At 34.6% G+C, this 22,100-nt stretch overlaps 1 protein-coding gene across 1 annotated transcript in view; it reads left to right on the plus strand.

Moving 5' to 3' along the window:
- C21H12orf40 (chromosome 21 C12orf40 homolog) overlaps window positions 1–22,100 on the plus strand; it is a 48,752-nt gene that overhangs the window by 14,756 nt on the left and 11,896 nt on the right. The window contains 3 exon segments of the mRNA XM_041735580.1: window positions 9,701–10,227; window positions 10,898–10,967; window positions 12,037–12,097. Coding sequence (XP_041591514.1) covers window positions 9,701–10,227; window positions 10,898–10,967; window positions 12,037–12,097 — 658 coding nt within the window.

A 22,100-nucleotide genomic window follows, 5' to 3' on the forward strand; every position in this document is an offset into this window, starting at 1 on the left:
ATATAGAGAGAGAGAGATTCTGAGCCCTCAAGCAGGGAGAACAGCAGAGGGAGAGGGAGTATCAGGCTCCTGGCTGAGCAGGGAGCCTGATGCTTGGCAGGATCTCAGGACACTGGGATAATGATGTGAGCTGAAGGCAGACACTTAACCACCTGAGTCACCCAGGTACCCCTGAAAGTAGAACATTCCTGTTAAACCTTTCACAAGCTGAAATGGTATTGTAAAGCAAAGAAGCAATTATGATTAATTTAAATGGAAAATTTTCTGAGTCTTCCCAGACCCAAAAAATAATCTCCCTGCGGCTTTTCTGATACTTTAGGACATATCTTGCAAATGGATGCACAAAATAAATTGAGATAAAGCACAGATGCTCACAGAGTTCAGAGCTGCACTAGCTTGATGCTGAGTTACTGAATGTAGTTCCTGGAGAAGGAGCTTGCAGTGGCCACTCTTGCCACTCAATGTGATATGCATGCTGCCCCTTCGCTGACAGCTATTTCTGCTTTTCACCTTTTTTTTTCTTTTTGTAAAAGTGAAAATCTTTAGATTTCCTTTAGTTAGCAAAAACAGATACTAATGTAGGTCTTTTTATAAAAGGGAAGTGGCATAATGCAAGCTTCTAAAAAGCTGGGATGTCTATACCTCAGTGTGGTTTTAATTTTGCATTTCTCTAATGACTAATGATGTTGGCATCTTTTCATGTGCTTATTAACCATTTGTACATCCTTGGTGAAATGCCTGCCCTTTTATTTTTATAATTTTCTTTTTGAAGTAAAAAAGGTTTTGATTTTGATAAAATTCAGTTTATTAATTGTTTCATTTATGAATCATGCATGTGGTATTAGAGCTAATCTTTGCCTAAACCAGGGTCATGAAGATCTCTAGTTTTCTTCTGTCTTGTAGTTTTATATATTACATTTAAGTCTATTATCCATTTTGAGTTAATTTTCATGTATGAGGTGAGGTGAATTTTCATGTATGAGGTGAGGTGAGGGTCAAAATTCACTATTCCGCATTTGTGGAAATGAAAGGATATTTTTCCCCACTGAATTGCTTTGGCACCTTTGTTGAAAATCAGTTGACAAAAAAATGTAATTTTTTTCCATCTGTAATCTCAATTCTATTCTGCTGATAAGTCATGTCTACCTTTATATTAGTGCCATACTGTCTTGATTATTACAGCTTTATTGTAAGTTTTGAAATTTGGAACTGTATGAGTTCTTCAGTTTGTTCTTCTTTTTCCAGAATGTTTTGGTTCTTAGGCCTTTGCATTTACATATAAATTTTAAGATCAGCCTGTCAGTATCTGGAAAAAAAGAGAAAGTCTACTTGGATTTTGTTAGAGATTGTATCAAATCTTTAGCTCAATTTGGGGAAAATTGCCATCTTAACATTAGTGATTCTTCCAATCCATGAGCATGAAATGTTTCTCCGATTATTTTTTTCAAATGTCACAGCAGCTTTCTTCAAAATAGTACCATATCTGAACTACCCCAGATGTCCATTAAGAATAATTATATGTACACCTGCAACTAATGAAACACTGTATTTCAACTATAACAAAAAATAGAATATTATATTCATACAGTGGAATAACCACACAGTAATGAAAAATAATTAAATGCTGATACATGCAATAGCAAGCAACAGTATGGATGAGTCTCCATACCAAAAGAAGACCACTGAATAATTCCATTTATATGAAATTCCAAGACAGGCTTGATTAATGTATGCTGACAGCAGTCAGACTGGTGGTTACTGTTGGGAGCTATACACTTGGGGGAGTGTGAGAAAACTTTCTAGTATATTTGAAATGTACCCTCCCCCCAGATTTATTAAGGTATAAATAAATCAAATACAGATACAAATAAATACAAATATATTGTATTTAAGATATTCAACATGATGATTTGATATATGTATATATTGTGAAGTGATTACCGCAGTTAAGCTAACTAGCATATTCATCACCTTATAATTACCTTTGTATGTGTATGTGGTAAGTCTACTTCAGAGACTCTGTATTAACAAATTTCACACTTGTAGTACTCATTATAGTCACTATGTTATATATTAGATCTCTATAGCTTATTTGTCTTAAAACTGGAAGTTTGTACTCTTTGACTAGTGTTTCCCCATTTCTGCCATTCCCTAACTTCTGGAGTTCTACTCCTTGCTTCTTAGAATGTGGCTTTTTAGATTCCATATATAGGTGAGGTTGTATGGTATTTGTCTTTCTGTATCTGACTTATTTCACTTAGCATAATGGCATCCATAGTCATCCACATTGTCACAAATGGCATGATTTTGTTCCCTTTTTTTATGGCTGAACAATATTTCATTGTATTTAATCTTCTTAAACTTCTCTTAGTATAGTGTATTGTCTTTCAATAAATAAGCCTTGTGCTTCCTTGGCTAAATTTATTCCTAAGTATTTTATTCTTTATATGCTGTTGTGAATGGTATTTATTATTTTCTTAATTTCATTTTTGTGTTGTTCATTGCTAACATTTAGAAATACAGTTTTGTTTTTTTTAAATTGGTCTTGTCTCCTATGACCTTGCTGAACTTATTGTGAGTTCTACTAGTGGTTTTATGGATTCTTTAGGATTTTTTTTTTAACCATACTGGATTAGGCTACTTTAAGGGGGCAAGCCCTATGGGTGTATAAAAGGACACGCCCGGGGGCCACCGCCAGCAACGGAGTTTGGGTGGGAAGAGGAGGAGGAGGAGATCCTTGCAGAAAGACTAAGATGCCCAGTGCCTGGGACACATTAGATGGGGGCTTAGAGCTGCAGACAAGACAGGACTCTGCAGAATGAAGTGCAGAGCATCTGTTGGTCAACAGCATAGCTTGCCAGCCCAGGGAGAGGATTGGGTGTAGGACAGGTCTGCTGTGTGGACTGAGCTGACCACCCCCATGGCATCTCTCGGGGTTCTAACCTGGGGTGTGGTGATGGCTGGCACTGTGCAGCCGCAGTGGAGGAGATGGGAGGGACTGTAGCTCCTCATCGCAACATCACTAACTCCTTTCTGTGAGTAAGTAACAGTGTACTGGGTCTTTTCATTATCAGAGCAAACCTACACCTTATAGAAATTTGGGAAATAAGATAGAAAGTAAGAAAGTGAAATTTGAACATTTTGGTGGCTCTCCTGCCAGGCCCCTACCTTCCTGCTCTCCCTCCAACCATCATGGTTTTTCTTCTTTTTGTTGCGATGTAGCAGTGATCCTACCTTCTGTAACGATACAATATTGTGTAAGTGTTTTCATTCATATCAGGGGACTTCCCCATCACGTTATTACTAATTTCAGTTTGAAATGGCTGTGTCCTCCACGGCGTAGACGGACAGTAGGGCCCGTGGTTGATCACCCATGCCGTTACTAATTTCTCACCATCAGAAATGGAAGAATTTCTTTGTGCATAATGCTTTTCCCCAATGCCAAGTGATTTCCTTAGGATAGATTCTCAGAGGTGGAATTATTGAATTAATATTAACACCTTTGAGCTTCTTGTTACATATTGACAGATTGTTTTCCAGCAATGTTTGTATCCATTGACACTGCTGCCAGCAAGGATGTACTGCCCACTGTACCATCTTGCCAGCTCTGAGTATTATCCTCTGGCTAAATATTTGCTGATCTGATAATGAAACATAGCATTGTGTTTCAGTTTGCATTCCTTTGCTTTCTAGCAAAGTTGAACATCTTTCCATGTTAAGCAGTTGTATTTTCTCTTTTGTGGATTGTCAGTATCATTTGCTCTTATCTACTGGGGTCTGATAAATTTGTATGAGCTTGCTATATATTAAAGATATTAACCTGTTGTGTGTCAAAAAAATTAATGTAAGTATAATTAGCCTATAACATTATACTAGTTTCAGGGGTACAATGTAATTAAATATTTGTATACATTGTAAAATGATCACAATAAATTAGTTACCATCTGTCACCATACAAAGTTACAAAAATTTTTTGTAGTGAGAACTTTTAAGACTTACTCCTAGCAACTTTCAAGTATGCAATACAGTATTATTGATTATATTCAGTAATGGAACTTTTGACTATATTCAAATATGGAACTTTTTTTTTAACCTCTTGACCCACTTCACCCACTCCTCAACTTCCCTCCCCTCTGACAGCCACCAATTTGTTCTTTGTATCCATGAGTTTTGTTTTGTTTTGTTTTGTTTTTTGGCTTTTTTATTTTTAAGATTCTACATATAAATAAACTTATATGGTATTTTTCTTTCTCTTCTGGCTTACTTCACTTAGCACAATATCCTCAAGTTCTATCTATGTTGTCACAAATGCCAAGATTTCATTCTTTTTATAGTTAGAAGTATTTTGTTACACACACACACACACACACACACACACACACGCACCCTGCACATCTTTTTTATCCATTCATCATTGATGGATGGTTAGATTGTTCCATATCTTGGCTATTGTAAATAATGCTTTACTGAACATTGACATACATATATTTTTCTTTTTTTAAAAAAAATTTATTTATGATAGAGAGAGAGAGAGAGAGAGAGAGAGAGAGGCAGAGACACAGGCACCGGGAGCCCGATGTGGGATTCGATCCCGGGTCTCCAGGATCGCGCCCTGGGCCAAAGGCAGGCGCTAAAACGCTGCGCCACCCAGGGATCCCCCATACATATATTTTTCTACTCACCCCCGCCCCCCGCCGATCATTCTTATTTAGAGACTCACCAATTTTGTTTATCCTCTCCCTAAAGATCAATATTTTAGTTTCACATGTTTATTTTTTATTTTACTGAATTTTGTTCTTTATATCCTCTTGCCTATTCCTTTGAATTTAATTTACTTTCTTTCCATTATCTTAGGGTAAAAGCTGAGGTCATTGATTTGAAGTCATTTTTCTTTTCTAATATAGGTGTTTTCATGCTATAAATTGTCCATTAGCTGCTCCTTTTGCTGCATCCTATACATTTTGATGTTTTGTTTTAATTTTCATTCAGTTGAAAGTCTTCCTAATTTTTCTTTCAATTTATTTTTCAATCCACAAGTTATTTAGAAATTTGTTGCTTGGGTCCTAGAAATTCTAAGGCATTCCTGTATCTTTCTAAAGAAATACCGTTGTGGATAGGAAACATCCTTTGTATGGTTTGAATCCTTTCAGATTTATTGAGACTTGACCATTCTGTGGTCAAGAATATGGTTTACATTTAACATGACAATTGATATGGTTGGGTTTAAGTCTGTTCTCTTTTTTTGTTTGTTTGTTCCATATGTTTCTTTTTCCTTTATATCAGCCTTTATTTTGTTTTTTTAATTTTTTTATTTTTTAAAGATTTTATTTATTATTAGACACACACAGAGAGAGAAGAGAGAGAGAGAGAGAGAGAGAGAGAGAGACAGAGACACAGGCAGAGGGAGAAGCAGGCTCCGTGCAGGGAGCCTGACGTGGGACTCGATCCCGGGTCTCCAGGATCACGCCCTGGGCTGAAGGCGGCGCTAAACCACTAAGCCATGGGGCTGCCCTCCTCTATATCAGCCTTTATTTTGTTTGTTTGTTTTTTAATGACTAATTTACCCCTTTTGTTGGCTTATTAGTTAAGTTGTTTTGTTTTCCAGTTGTTGCTTTAAGTATACATTTTAATTTATCACAGGGTATGTTCAAGTTATAGCACTTGATGTATAGTATAATAACATAATAGTATATTTTTGTTTCTACATTTTGGCTTTTGTGTTGTTATAGTCCTATATTTTATTTATATATGTTATAGATCCAGTAATACATTATTGCTCTTTTCAAAGAGGGTTAAAATGTAAGAAAGCATAGTTTTTATATTTAAGCACAAATTTACTATTTTTGGTGGTCTTCATGATTTTGTGTAGATCTAGATTTCTATCAGTGCCATTTTCCTTCAATTCTAAAGATTTTCTTTTAATATTTCTTCTAATATGGGTCTACTACTGATTAATTCATTTGTTTTGTATACTTGTCTTTATTGTATTCTTTTTTACAGATGTCTTTGATTTGTGTTGTTTCCAACTAGAAATATGCTGTCATTTTTATCTTAATATCTGTATATCTAATAGATACTGTTTCTCTGTTTTTTAAAGATTTTTCTATCATGGGTTCTCTCTCATGGACTTTCTACCATAGATTTTAATCCATTGATTAGGATGTTCATTTTCTTTCCATTTCTTGTGTTTTGGCAGTGACGAGCTTCTTAAATCTGTGGACTTACTGTTTTTATCAAATTTGGAAACAGTTCAGCCATTAATTTTAAAAATACTTGGGATGCCTGGGTGGCTCAGTGGTTGAGCATCTGCTTTTGGCTCAGGGCGTGATCCTGGTCCAGGGATCAAGTCCCATATCGGGCTTCTTGCAGGGAGCTTGCTTCTACCTCTGCCCGTGTCTCTGCCTCTCTCTCTGTGTCTCTCATGAATAAATAAATAAAATCTTTAAAAAAAATTTTTTAAATACTTTTTCTGATTAACTTTTCTTCTCTGACGATTTATTTATTTATTTTTTTTAATTTTTTTATTTATTTATGATAGTCACAGAGAGAGAGAGAGAGAGAGAGAGGCAGAGACACAGGCAGAGGGAGAAGCAGGCTCCATGCACCAGGAGCCTGATGTGGGATTCGATCCCGGGTCTCCAGGATCGCCCCCCGGGCCAAAGGCAGGCGCCAAACCGCTGCGCCACCCAGGGATCCCTTTTTTTTTTTTTTTTTAATTTTTTTATTTATTTATGATAGTCACAGAGAGAGAGAGAGAGAGTTCTCTGACGATTTAAATTACATTATATTAGTCCACTTGAAGTTGTGTCACACTTTACTGGTGCTTTCAATAATTTTTTTCTCTTTGTTTTATCTTATATAGATTATATTTGCTTTATCTTCAAATTTACTAGTTGTATCTTCTTTGATGTCTCTACTCATAAATCTGTTCAGTATATTTTTCATCTCTGTAAATTTTATTTTACTTTTATTTGTATTTTTCATGCATTTACTTCAACATACTCAGTCTTTTTTTTTTTTTTTAAGATTTTATGTATTTATTCATGACAGACACACAGAGAGGGGCAGAGATAGGCAGAAGGAGAAGCAGGTCCGTGCAGGGAGCCTGATGTGGGACTTAATCCTGGGACTCCAGAATCATGCCCTGGGCTGAAGGCAGGCTAAACTGCTGAGCCACCCAGGGATTCCTGAAGGTTATGAAATTTATATCCACCTAGTAACCAAACTGATATTTTTCAAGGCAAAAAGTAAGTCATTTTACTTTGTATTTAGAACCTTTTAGTGTTTCTTACTGTTCTTTTAAAAAGTAATGCTCTATTCATATGACTTGAGTAGTTCCACTATGGGATATCCAAAGAAAATTAGAACACATTCAAAAAGATATATGCATTCCTATGTTTATTACAGTATTTACAATAGATAAATTATGGAAGCAACCTAAGTGTCCATCCATAGATAACTGAATAAAGAAATATATATATATATATATATATATATATATAATAGAATATTACTCAGCCTATAAAAAGAATGAAATCTTGCCATTTGCAGCAACATGAATGGATCTAGATATTATTATGCTAAGTGAAACAAGTCAGTCAGAGAAAGACAAATACCATACAATTTCACTCGTGTGGAATTTAAGAAACAAATGAACAAAGGAAAAAAAGACAAACTCAGACACTTAAATTTAGTGGACAAAATTGGTGGTTACCAGAGGAGAGGAGAGTGGGGGGATGAGTGAAATAGGTGAAGGGGACTAGGAGTACACTTATCATCATGAGCACTGAGTAATGCATATAATTACTGAGTTATTATATTTATACCTGAAATATAACACTGTGTATTAATTATACTTGAATAAAAAATATTAAGTTCTATATGATCTGAGCTCTTTTAAGCCTTAGGTTGTAGGTTTTTCTTCACTAATTCTATTCAAGCTTTTTTCTTTTCTTTTCTTTTCTTTTCTTTTCTTTTCTTTTCTTTTCTTTTCTTTTCTTTTCTTTTCTTTCTTTCTTTCTTTCTTTCTTTCTTTCTTTCTTTCTTTCTTTCTTTCTTCTTTTTTTTAAAGATTTTATTTATTTGAGAGAGAAAGCACAAGTAGGGGGAGGGAGAGGGGGAAAACCTGACTTGGGGCTTGATCCCAGAACCCTGGGATCATGACCTGAGCTTGAAGGCAGATGCTTAACTGACTGAGCCACCCAGGGGCCCATGATCTTTTTTTTTTTTCCCTTGGTCCTCAGATATGCTGCAAATCTTGGGTTTGTGCTTATTTATTCTATTCTATTCTATTCTATTCTATTCTATTCTATTCTATTCTATTCTATTCCTCTGGAGTATGCTTACTCCTTTCTTCACATTTTTAACCATTCTGTGTCTTTCACTTGTTTATCACTTATCACTTCCTTACTAGGCACTTTTCTGACTAGAGTATCTGATAGAGGATTTTGAATAGAAGTTACTATTTCATCATATGATCTTGTAGCATCTATAAAGGTGCTGTATTATCTTTTTAATTTATTTTTGTATTTCTTTTATCCTTTGCACTTAGTAATGGTTATTTATTGTTTTCCTTAACTAGAATATAAGATATATTATCTCCCTACCACATAGTAGACATACATTAAATATCTGATTAATGTGCATAGATAAGTCTTTCTTTACATGTATTTTCTTATTTAGAGTACCAAAAATTTCTCTGGTGTTAGTGTATATAGTTGCATAGTATAGGTTATGCCTTTTGGTATAACATAATACCATTATAAAGCCCAAAACACCAATGAGATCTATGTTGACAAACAGTATAGGGTCGTGATCTGTGGACATTCATAAATAAAACATTTCTCTCTGCTTAATAGCTAATTGAATTATTTTATCTCTATGTCCATAACATGGCATAGTGTTTGGAACACAGCAGGTATACTTGCTTGTTAGTATTTAATAAATAACTTACAAAATAAAGTTGGAAATCAATCAGTTTATATTTCTTTTCTAAATTTCGTTGGTACTTCGAATCTCTGGAACAACCCAACCCCAAGTAAATTTGTTGATAGTCAATGACAACAATTTGTAATATCTTGATTTCTAATTATGTCCTATGATAGCGTAGATTTGGTACAAGTTTAACGTAAACTAAAATTATGATTTCTGCATTAGAAAGGAACTTAAAAAGTTATATAGTCTAACCTTTTCATATAATTTATATCTTGGCTTTTTTGTATCTATATTTTTCTGTCTTGAGAATGTCAGAGTTTTAGGTTGAAAAAAAGTCTGTTAAAATATTCTCATGACTATTTGGTTTTATGTTTTAACAGGATAATTTTTCTCTCCACAATCTTTAAATATCTTTTCTCTGGTTAAGTAAAGCAGCAGCTATACACAGTATTATCTTGATTATTCATTATATCTTATTATAGAAGATAAACTATAGGTTGGGTATGTTTTGTTTTGTTAATATAACAGTAAATTGAACCCATACTAATTTTTCATGTTGAAATACTGACCCAAGTGTAGATTATTTTTATACTAACTAAGGCACCAGAAGAGTACGTAAGACAAATTTTACCCAAAGCAATATTATTTATTTAAATTTAAAAAATTAAAACATAGTTTAGCTACTCAATGTGTTCTCTAAAATTTTGTTTCTAATTGAAAATATTCTATGCTTTTCTTGATAAATATGTTTTTATTTACTCCAAAGTCCAGGCAATTGCAGTTTCCTTACTGGAAGATCTGTTGTAGTTATGGGTGAAGAATGTGGAAGCATGGATGAGCAAAGACAGTCAGACTTCATTACTGAAAAACAGTCAGCACAACATATTTGGGGAGAAAATAGAAGAGAGGCTTCACATTTTCTTGAAGATGTGAACCAGCCAAAAGCCCACCTTATATCGGAGAATTATGACTCTTTTATTAGTGAAAATATCATCAATTTATTAAGCATAGATCAACAGAGGATAAGGAAAACCTTTGACAAGTGTGATTGTGACAGTATGGGAGATGCTTCTGCAATCACAAGTTCTGATAAAAATGGTTCAACTGATAGATGCATTAGAAGTATTTTTACAGATCCAGAATTGACTTTTAGTAATTCTACTTTTAATAAAACAAGTTATCCAGAAAAGTATCAGCCAAGTAAGTATCAAAAAGAGTACAACAATAATGAAAGAAATATTCTTAGTACATCTTTTGAAAAGAATTGTTATGTAGCCAGCTCTGAAAAAAAAGGTGAGTATTATACATGGAAAACATAATAATCTATTGAGTTTCTTTTTGGTGTTTCGTGTGTGTGTGTGTGTGTGTGTGTGTGTGTGTGTGTGTGTCTCCATAGATAGATAGAATAACATTCTGTTAGGTTTTCTTTTTAATGATTGGCGGGGAAAATTAAAGACAGCAGAGCCAGGCAGTAGGTTCCAGAGTGCTTTAATGGGGAGCGCTCCCGGGTGAGTGACCGTGAAGAGGAGGCCCGAGTCAAGGAAGTTGCACCCAGGAGGGGAAGGGTATGTGTTTTTTATACCTGTGCAAGTTAAGAAAAAAAAATGGGGTGGTTAGAGACACGTGGTTTTATGTGATAAGGTAAGGCAGGGTCCATGTTCTTGTTTTTGGCTGATTCTGGTGTTTTTCTTCTTTTAGGCGGGTCTCGATAGGTCACAAGTTGTTTGTGACTTGATGAATTTTAGGAACTTATCCGGGGTGACATCTGGGGGAAGGGTGACCCTACCTATTAGCCTTAGGTCATCCATTTTGGAGAGGCCCTACCTCCATCTGCCCAACATATTCTATTACATGACTTTTTAGATCAGTAATTTCCTTCTTTGTGGTTTGTAAGCTTCAAATTAAAAAAAACAAATTTTCTCTGCTAAAGTTTTGAATTCAATGCATACTTTTATTTTTAAAGGAAAATTTGAAAGTGATTACCAAGAGAAGATACCACAGAATGAAAGCCAGAAATATCCAGTGAAACATATGTAAGTTTTAGGTAAATCTGGGGAATATAAATCAAGATCTAGTATAGTGCGTGTTGTGGGTTTGAACTGATACAAAGTGAATAGGCATATTGCTCTTTGACGGTGGGCAGACCAGCCTCAAGAAGGCTTCTCAGCTATCAGAATCTTGGTAGTATCACCCATTTGAGAGTATGTTGCTCATATTTGCTAGTGCAGAAATATCTTATCTGGAATCTTAGTATTAATTAGGTTTGAGAATACTGACTTACATGTTCAAGAAACTTATATGTTCACCAGAATGTCAGTTTTTTAATTTATAGTAAGAAATAGAGTAGTCGCATGTATAGGAATGTTTGTTTACTTGCATGGTAAGCATATTTTCTAATCATAGACTCAACTCTCCATGGGAAGGTTGCTTGGTTAGTATAGAATCAGAATAGGAGAGTGATAGAACTCAACTGTAATGGCATAAGCATATTAACATTTTATAGGACAGTTATTACAGGTAGTTAAACAAAACTTCTAGCTTCAAAATAGCCTAAACTTTCTTGGTAATAATTATGATTTAGTCAGATCTTCCTAATTGAAAGTTGTGAACTAGAACATATTTTTTTGAAAGTACTTTCTTATGGAAATATTTAAAATATCTATGTATAAAAAGTGTTTATAGATGCTATTTTTATGGGATTGGCACAACAAATTAAAATGTAGATTCACAACTTATTTAATATAATCAATAAGTTAGCTACTTTGTTGTCAAATCCCCAAATATTCAGTAACTTGTGATTGAAAAACAGCTTTGGTAGGTCTTGAATTTTAAAATGTACTTTATGAAAGTGATTTAGAACATGGTTCCCAAAATGGCTACAGGTCACTTGGGGTGGAGGGGTGGGTGCTTTTTAAATTAAAAATACCAGGTTTGATCCACACATAATAAATAAGCTCTTGAAGTTGGAAGTTTATGAATGTTTTTCTAAAAGCTTCCCGTACAATTCTGATCTGAAGCCAACTTTGGGAACCATGATTTAGAACAATAATTTTCAGCAGGAATAAAGTACAGTTTGAAAGCATCTTTATTTATGATCCTTAGGGGTGATATCTCTTTGGAAGAATTGCATTCTAAGCAATCGTGGGACTTTGGATTTGGTGAGGTAATGTACATCTTCCATTTTCTTTCCAGTTAAATGAGTTGTTATTATGTCATAATTTAGTATTGGCAGTTTACTTTGATTTAAAGTTAGCTTTTATCAGAAAAACTTCTTCTGAGATTAATGCTATTTGTTATATTTTTTTACTCTGGGGCAATTATAGCTTAATTTTAGAATAAAATTAATACTCTTTCAGAACCCATAATAAGCTTTAAGACAAATCAATCTAGATACTTTAAAAATTCTTTCTATGAGTCCTATAAATTATCATCCAAGATGAAAACATTTAGGTTTCAATGTGCTATGGTCAACATAGTTATGTTTAAGAATACTGAAAGATCTATCAACGCTGGTCATATAAGTTGTAATTGCTGCTCTTAATAAGGGTATGTGATTGTTACAGCAGTCCAGACTTTGTGCTAGGAGCTTTATGTACTCCATTTCTAATCTACAAGAACCTGATTCTGTAAGGTCTTCAATGCAAAAAAGACTCAAGTTCAGGGAGATTAAATAACTTGTTCAAGGTAGTACACTTAAACCAGGATTCAGACTGTTACTATTTTTTAAAATGTTATTATTTTAAAATTTATTTCAGAGAGAGAGAGTGAGGGGAGGAGTAGAGGTAGAGGGACAAGCGGACTCCTCACTGAGCAGGAGGCCCCCATTGCAGGACTTGATTCCAAGACCCTGAGATCATGACCTGAGCCAAAATCGATTCTGGCACTCAACTGACTGAGTCACCTAGGCACCCCTTCAGACTCTTATTTGACACTGTATTTTCAACTATACTAATTGTTTTTTCTTTTTATCTTCAAAATGTGCATTGACTGCATATTATGAACTCCTTTAATAGAATTTATTGAGTATTTCTACACTCAATTTCTACGTTTATTATTTCATCAGTACAGTGGTGAAAAAACAAAATTTTCATTCTTAAGCTCATATTTTATTATGCAAGAGACTCAGAAAGGTATAGAGATGAAAGGACATGGAACCTACTTTTAGGAAACTATAGTCTAGTAACTAGACAAAACAACAAAAAACCTAGTGCATTTAGAACATTGATGCAACTGGGGTTTTTACAAAAGGCAGTTTGAACTTAGTAAAAAGCACTTTAAATTTTCTTTTAGGGGTTTTATGATTTTAGTTCCCACACTTAGGTCTTTAATCCATTTTGAGTTCATTTTTATGTATGGTTTAGGAAAAGTGGTCCAGTTTTATTTTTTGGCAAGATATTTTCCAGATATCATTTATTGGTATGACTCTTCCCTATTCTATATTCTTAACCCCTTTATTGTAGATTAATTGGCCATATAGATATGGGTTGATTTCTGGGCATTCTACTCTGTTCCATTGATGTATGTGTCTGTTTTTGATACTTTTTTATTACTGTAGCTTTGTAGTGTATCTTGAAATCTGAGCTTGTGATATCTTCAGTTTTGTTCTTCTTGGCATTAGCAACATATTTATGGCTATGTTTCCTCAGGCAAGGGAAGCAAAAGCAAAAATGAATTAAAATACACCCAAATAAAAGGCTTTTGCACGGCAAAGGAAACCACCAAGAAAGTAAAAGGCAACCTACTTAGTAAAAGAGGATATTTACAAATATATTTATGCAATAAGGAGTTAATATCCAAAATACATAAAGAACTGATACAACTTAGCACCAAGAAAGTTAAAAATCTGATTTAAAAGCAGATAACCTGAATAGACATTAATCCAAAGAAGACAGATAGCCAACAAACATATGAAAAGATGCTTAGCATCACTAATCATCAGGGAAATGCAAATCAGAACCAGTATGAGATATTATTTCATACTAGTCAGAATGGCCAGTATCAAAAAGACAAGAAATAAAAAGTGCTAGTAAGGATGTGGAGCATTAATTTTAACATTTTATATTGAAAATACACTCCCTAAAAATATTTTTTAATGTGCAGTATGTGCAAAACTTCTGGTTTTCTGCCCTGAAGCCTCAACTGCAAATTTAAAAGTTGCCTATGAGAGTTCCTGCCCTCTAGTTTTAGCTGTTGAAAGATTAACTTGAATTATAGACGTAAAGATTCTTTGATTTACTCAATACTTAGGTTCCACTGGTACCTAAGTCTGATTTTTTACTGCTTAGTAGAGAATGCAGTTTCATAAAATACACATCAAACTCATCCAAATAGCCAGTCATTTAGCTGTAGGTTCAGTGTACTTATACATTCTATCATGTACTGTGAGCAAAATACCGCTGAATTTAATTGGGGTATATAATTACTATTTTTTAAAATGTTATTATTTTAAAATTATAATATATATAGTCTATAATTTAAGACAAGGACCTCTAAATGACTCCTTTTTTGTATGTTTCTGAAAATATCAGGCACAAACAGGTTGGTAGGAATATAAATTGCTGCAACCACTATGGAAAACAGTATGGAAGTTCCTTAAAAAAGTAAAAATAGAAATACTGTATAGTCTGGTAATTCCATTACTGGGTATTTACCTAAAGAAAACAAAAACACTAATTTGAAAAGATACATGCATCCCAATGTTTATTGCATTATATACAATAGCCAAGATATGGAAGCAACCTGAATGTCCTTGTATAGATGAATGAATAAGAAATTGTAGTATGTATATATGTGTGTGTATTCACACACACACACACGCAATAGAATATTACTCAGCCATACAAAAGAATGATATCTTGCCATTTGTGACAACATGGATGAATCTATAGAGTATTATGCTAAGTGAAATAAATCAGAGAAAGACAAATACCATATGATTTCACTTACATGTGGAACGTAAAAAATGAGCAAAAAACCCAGACTTTTGTACCTGTTGGCCATCTGTATGTCTTCTTTGGGTAAAAGTCTGTTCAGTTCCTCTGCCTATTGTTTAATTAGACTGTTGGTATTTTGCTTTGAGTCATATGAGTTCTTTATGTTTTGGATATAACCTCTTATCGGATAAATGGTTTACAAATATTTAGTCCCATTCTATATGTTGCCTTTTCAAATTGTTGATGGTTTCCTTTCCTGGGCAGAAGTGTTTTAGTTTGATGTAGTTTCACTTATTTAGTTTCACTTTTTAATTGCATTTATTTTTTAGTGTCAAATAAAAAAAAATCATTGTAAAGGAACTTTACCCACTATGTTTTCTTCTAGCAGCTTTATGGTTTTGATCTTATATTCAAGTCTTTATTCCATTTTGAGTTCATTTTTGTGTATTGTGTAAGATAGAAGTCCACTTTCATTCTTTTGCATGTAGCTATCCAGTTTTCCAAGCACTATTTATTGGAAATACTTCCCTTTCCCTATTGTACATTTTTGGCTCCTCTGTTGTGAGTTAATTGGCCATTGTGTATGTATTTTCTTCTGGGCTTTTTATTATGTTCCATTGGTCTGTGCTTGTTTTCTATGCCAGTACCGTACTGTTTTGTTTACTGTAGCTTTCTAATATTGTTTAAAATTAGGAAATGGATGCTTCTTGCTTTGTTCTTCTTTCTCAAGATTGCTTTGGCTATTCAGGGTCTTTTTTGGTTCCATACAGACTTTAGGATTATTTGTTCTATTTCTGTGAAGAATATCATTGGAATTTTGATAGGGATTTTTTGGATCTGCTTTGGGTAGTATGGACATTTTAACAAGATAAATTCTTCCAATTCATGAGCACAGATTATCTTTCCATTTATTTGGGTCTTCATTTTCTTTTTTTTTTTTAAGATTTTATTTATTTATTCATGAGAGACACAGAGAGAGTGAGAGAGGCAGAGACACAGGCAGAGAGAGAAGCAGGCTCCATGCAGGGAGCCCAATGTGGGACTTGATCCCGGGTCTCCAGGATCACACCCTGGGCTGAAGTCGGCATTAAACCACTAAGCCACCCGGACTGCCCGGGTCTTCAGTTTCTTTCATCAGTATCTTACAGTTTTCTGTGTACATATCTTTTACTCTTTGGTTCAGTTTTTTCCTAGGTATTGTATCCTTTTTGATGCAGTTATAAATGGGATTGTTTTCTTAATTTCTCTGATCATTATTAGTGTATAGAAATGCAACTGATTTTGTATGTTGATTATGTAACCTGCAACTTTACTGAATTTATTATTTCTAACAGTTTTTTGGTGGAGTATTTAGGGTGTTTTATATAGAGTGTTATCTGCAAAGGAAGATAATTTTAATTGTTCCTTTCTGCTTTTGATGCCTTTTCTTTTTCTTGCCTGATTGCTCTAAGACTTCTAGTATTATGTTGAATAAAAGTAGTGAGAGTAGACATCTTTGTGTTGTTCCTGATCTTAAATGGAAAACTTGCATCATTTTACCCTTGAGTATGATGTTAGCTGTAGGCTTAACATGTATGATTTTTATTCTGTTGATGTATATTCCCTCTATAATCTTTTGTTGTAAATTTTAATCATGATTGGATGTTAAATTTTGTCAGATGCCTTTTTTGCATCTTTTGAGATGATCATAGGATTTTTATCCTTTAGTGTTGAACCATCTTTACAATCCTAGAATAAATCCCACTCAATCATGGTGTATTATCCTTTTAATGTATTGCTAAATATAGTTTGCAAATATTTTCAAAGACTTTTGAATCTATGTTTAGAGGATATTGTCCTATAATTCTTTTTTTTATAGTGTCCTTTTCTGGTTTTTGTATCAGATAATGCTGGCTTTATAAAATGAGTTTGGAAGTGTTTCTTTCTCCTCTATATTTTGGAAGAGTTTGAGAAGGATTGATAGTAATTATTTTTAAAATGTTTGGTAGTTTGATAGAATTCACCAAGGAAGCCATTGGTTCTGGATTTTTGCATGTTGGGAAGTTTTTGATTACTGATTCAGTCTCTTTACTAGTAATTGGTGTATTCATATTTTTGATTTCTTAATCGGTCTTGATAGGTTAGTTATATGTTCTAAGAATTTTATTAATTTCTTCTGGGTCATTTAGTCTGTTGATTTATCATTGTTTTTAGTAGTCTCTTGTGATCTGTTTTTCTTTATAATCAGTTATAACATCTCCTCTTTCATTTCTGATTTTGAGTTCTCTTTTCCCTTTTAAGCATAGCTAACAGTTTGTCAATTTTTTAAATCTTTTCAAACAACCAGCTCTTAGTTTCTTTTCTTTTTTCTTTTTATTAAATAAATTTATTTTTTATTGGTGTTCAATTTACCAACATACAGAATAACACCCAGTGCTCATCCTGCCAAGTGCCCCCCTCAGTGCCCGTCACCCAGTCACCCCCACTCCCCCGCCCTCCTCCCCTTCCACCACCCCTAGTTCGTTTCCCAGAGTTAGGAGTCTTTATGTTCTGTCTCCCTTTCTGATATTTCCCACACATTTCTTCTCCCTTCCCTTCTATTCCCTTTCACTATTATTTATATTCCCCAATGAATGAGAACATACACTGTTTGTCCTTCTCCAATTGACTTAACTTCACTCAGCATAATACCCTCCAGTTCCATCCACGTTGAAGCAAATGGTGGGTATTTGTCGTTTCTAATGGCTGAGTAATATTCCATTGTATACATAAACCACATCTTCTTTATCCACTCATCTTTCGATGGACACCGAGGTTCCTTCCACAGTTTGGCTATTGTGGACATTGCTGCTATAAACATCGGGGTGCAGTGTCCTGGCATTTCATTGCATCTGAATCTTTGGGGTAAATCCCCAACAGTGCAATTGCTGGGTCGTAGGGCAGGTCCATTTTTAACTCTTTGAAGAACCTCCACACAGTTTTCCAGAGTGGCTGCACCATTTCACATTCCCACCAACAGTGTAAGAGGGTTCCCTTTTCTCCGCATCCTCTCCAACATTTGTGGTTTCCCGCCTTGTTAATTTTCCCCATTCTCACTGGTGTGAGGTGGTATCTCATTGTGGTTTTGATTTGTATTTCCCTGATGGCAAGTGATGCAGAGCATTTTCTCATGTGCATGTTGGCCATGTCTATGTCTTCCTCTGTGAGATTTCTCTTCATGTCTTTTGCCCATTTCCTGATTGGATTGTTTATTTCTTTGGTGTTGAGTTTAATAAGTTCTTTATAGATCTTGGAAACTAGCCCTTATAGATCTTGGAAACTAGCCCCAGCTCTTAGTTTCATTAATCTTTTCTATTGTCTTTTCAGTTTCTGCTTTATATATTTCCACTCTGATTTTTGTTATTTGCTTTCTTCTACTAACTGTAGGTTCAGTTTGTTACTTTCTTGAGGTATAAAGTTAGGTTGTTTGAGATCTTTCTTGTTTCTTAATAAGGTGCTTGTCACCACAAACTTCCCATTTAGAACTGTTTTTGTTGCATGTCAGAGTTTTGGTATTTTGTATTTCCATTTTTATTTGTGTCAAGATACTTAAAATATTTTTTAATTTTTTCAGTCATTGGTTGTTTAGGAGCATGTTGTTTAATCTCCATATATTTATGAATTTTCCAGTTTCCTTCTGGTAATTTTTATTTTCATACTATTATGGTTTGAAAACATGGTTTATGTGATTTTAATCTTCTTGAATTTATTAAGACTTGTTTTTTTGGCCTAGAATACCATCTGTCATGGTAAATACTCAATATGTGCTTAAGAAGAATGTGTATAGGGCAGCCCTGGTGGTGCAGCGGTTTAGCGCCACCTGCAGCCTGGTGTGATCCTGGAGTCCCACATCAGGCTTCCTGTATGGAGCCTGCTTCTCCCTCTGCCTGTGTCTCTGCCCCTCTCTCCCTCTGCCTCTATGAATAAATAAAATCTTAAAAAAAAAAAAAAAAAGAAGAATGTGTATATATAAAAAAAAAGAATGTGTATGCTCTTGCTTTTGGATGAAATGCTCTGTATATATGTTTAATACATTTGGTTTAAAGTGGCATTTAAGGCCAATGTTTCCTTAAGTACTGATTTTCTATTTTGGAGGATCTATCCATTGATGAAAGTGGGATATTCAAGTTCCCAACTATTAATGTATTACTATTTCTTTAGGTCTGTTCATATTTGCTTTATATATTTCAATACTCCTATGTTGGATGTTTATATATTTTCAAATGTTATATCCTCTGCTTAGATTTACTCCTGTTTCATTATATAATAACCTTCTCTGTCTCTTGTTATAGTATCGTTTTAAAGTCTGCTTTGTCTATGTGTAACCTACTCTAGTTTTCTTTTGGTATTCATTTTCATGAAATATCTTTTTCCATCCTTTCACTTTCAGCCTGTATGTGTCCTTATATGTGAAATGAGTCTTTTGAACACAGCATATGAATGGTTCTTTTTTTTTTTTTAATCCATTTGGCCACTCTGTATCTGTTGATTGGGGAAATCTAGTCCAGTTATATTTAAAGTAATTATTGATAGATACAGGCTTAATGCCTTTTTTTCATCATATTTTGACTGTTGTGTAATTCCTTTGTTTCTTTTTCTCTTGCTCTGTTCCTGTTCCTTTGTGATTTGATGACTTTCTGTAATGTTAGGCTTAGATTCCTTTTTTTGTATATCTTGTTTATTTACTATAGATTTTGGCTTTGGGGTTACCATGAGGCTTATATAAAACAATTTCTACTGATAACAGTCCATTTAAAGTTGATAAAAATGTAAGTTCCAATGCATTCTAAAACTCTATAGTTTGATTACCCTCCCAAACATTTTATGTTTTTGGTGTTACAACTTCTTTTTGTCTTACACATTTGTTAACAAATTATTGTAGTTATTTTTACTACTTCTGTCTTTAATCTTCATACTAGCTTTGTAAGTAATTAATCCACCACCTTTATAACATTATTTTGAATTTTAGTATATATTTGTCTTTACCAGTAAGATTTATACTTTCATATGTTTTCCTGTTACTAGTTGATACCTTTTATTTCAGCTTCAAGAAATCCCTTTCAGATTTCTTGTAAAGCCAAGTCTATTGGTGATGAATTCCTTTAGCTTTATGCTTATTTGGAAAACTCTTTATTGCTCCTATTTTGAAGGACAGCTTTGCTGGGTAGAATATTCTTGACTGGTTGTTTTCCCTTTCAGCACTTTGAATGTATCATGCCACTCTCTTCTGGCTTGCAAAGTTTCTATTGAAAAATCTGATAATAGTCTTATGGGGGTTACCTGGATAAAACAAGTTGTTTTTTTATTGCTTCTTCTAAAATTATCTCCTTGTCACTATCTTTTGATAATTTAATTATGTGTCTTGGTATGGTTTCTTTGGGTTCAGCTTATTTGGAACTCTGTTTCTTTCCCCAGGTTAGGGACGTTTTGGGCCATAATTTCAAGTAAATTTTCTATCCCTGTCTCCCTTTTCCTTTTGGGGCTCCCATAATACAAATACTGGTTTATTTGATACTGTTTCATAAGTCCCTTATGTTATTTTCACTTTTTAAATTCCTTTTTGTTGTTGTTCCTCTGCTTTAACAAATTCCACTGCCCTTTGAGTTCTTTGAGTTCCTGATCCTTTCTTTGGCTTTCATCAACTTTTCTGTTATTCCTTTTATTATATTTTTCAGTTCAGTTACTGCATTCTTCAGCTTTGTGATTTCTGTTTGGAACTTTATTATATTTTCTGTTTCTTTCTTGACATCCTCGTTTGGTTCTTGCATTGTTCTCCTGACCTCAGTGAAAGCATTTTTACAACTGTTATTTTGAACTCTTATCAGGAAAATAATTTATCTTCATTTCACTGAAGTCTTTTTCTGAAGCTTTATTGTGTTCTTTTGTTTGGAACATACTGTTCTGTCTCTTCATTTGCTTTGACTCTGTTGGTTTCTGTGTGTTAGATAAAACACACCTCTTTTAGTCTTGAAGGTGGGGCCTTGAGTACGAAATAAAACCCTGTCCTATCTCTTGGTTGTCTCTCAAACTTTTTTGATTTTCCAAGTAGTCTACTTTATTTTTAGTAGTTCCCAGTAGTTGAGGCTATGCCAAAACCTGCCAGTATCCCAGTGGGAAGGATCTCAGGACTCAGATTCAGTTTTATTGGAAGCTGTACCCTTAGGTGGGAGCTTTTAAAGTAGGCAAGTATACCTCTTTCATAGCAAGACTTTGAGATGGGCATCTTATTCCCTCTGCACTAAGCCCTGGTGTGATAGCCACTTAAGAAGTGTCTCTTTGTAGGGTGTCATCCCATTGAATTTGTGAAGCTAAGCCTTGCTGGCCACCAGAACTAGGCTACCACAAAAGCTGGGATGCTGGGTGTTTGTACAAGCTCCTTTCTTGGAGACACCAGCAGTCTGGGGTAGGGCAGAGTGAGTATGAAGATGGTACCTGGTAGCTTCCACAGAATCTGGAGATGATTGTGGGTGGCTCCTAGTTGTGTGTTAAATTAGAAGCCTGTCCCTCAGGCTGAAGATTTAAGATAATCATATAGGCCTCTTTCACAGAAAGATTGGGGTTGCATTTTAGTCTGTTGTGTCTCTGTCCTGTCCCCTGGAGGTGGCTGGTTCAGAATTATTTCTCTATTTGTAACAGTCGTATGGGACCTTCAAATGTAAGGCTGAGATCTGGGACCTGTTGGTTGCCAGAGCTAAGTAATTAGGCGGCATCCTATGAGCAGCAGCCACAAAAACCAGGGTACCAGACATGTGCACAATCTCCTTACTGGGGATGCTGGTGACTGGAGCTGATGAGAGGGTGAGCATAAAGATAGTGCTCAGCCTCTTGAGGTCTCTGGAGAGGATTAGTTTGTCCTTAGATGTGAGTTTAATTAGAAGTCTATCCCTCAGGCTGTTGCTATGAAGGTAAGATAATAGGCTTCTTTCACAAAAAAACTGGGTATTTAAGTGAACTGCCTCAGTTCTAGCCTCTTGAGTTGTAGAAAGAGTGAGCCTCTGAGAGCTTGTTAAGAAACTGCTGCTCAGTGTGCTACATGTAGCCTTGTTGGTCTCACAGACATAGCCCTGTTGACTTATAGAGCTTGATATTTTGGGGTTTTGTCTGTCAGGTGCAGGTCTTAAAAGTTTGGGTATCAGTTGTAGTGTTCAAACCACTTGCTCTTCTGGAGGAATTTTAGAGTTGTGAGTTCCCTTCCAATTACGGGTTGTTTGCTCG

Source organism: Vulpes lagopus, chromosome 21 (assembly GCF_018345385.1).
Source record: "Vulpes lagopus strain Blue_001 chromosome 21, ASM1834538v1, whole genome shotgun sequence".
Classification (NCBI taxonomy): Eukaryota; Metazoa; Chordata; class Mammalia; order Carnivora; family Canidae; genus Vulpes; species Vulpes lagopus.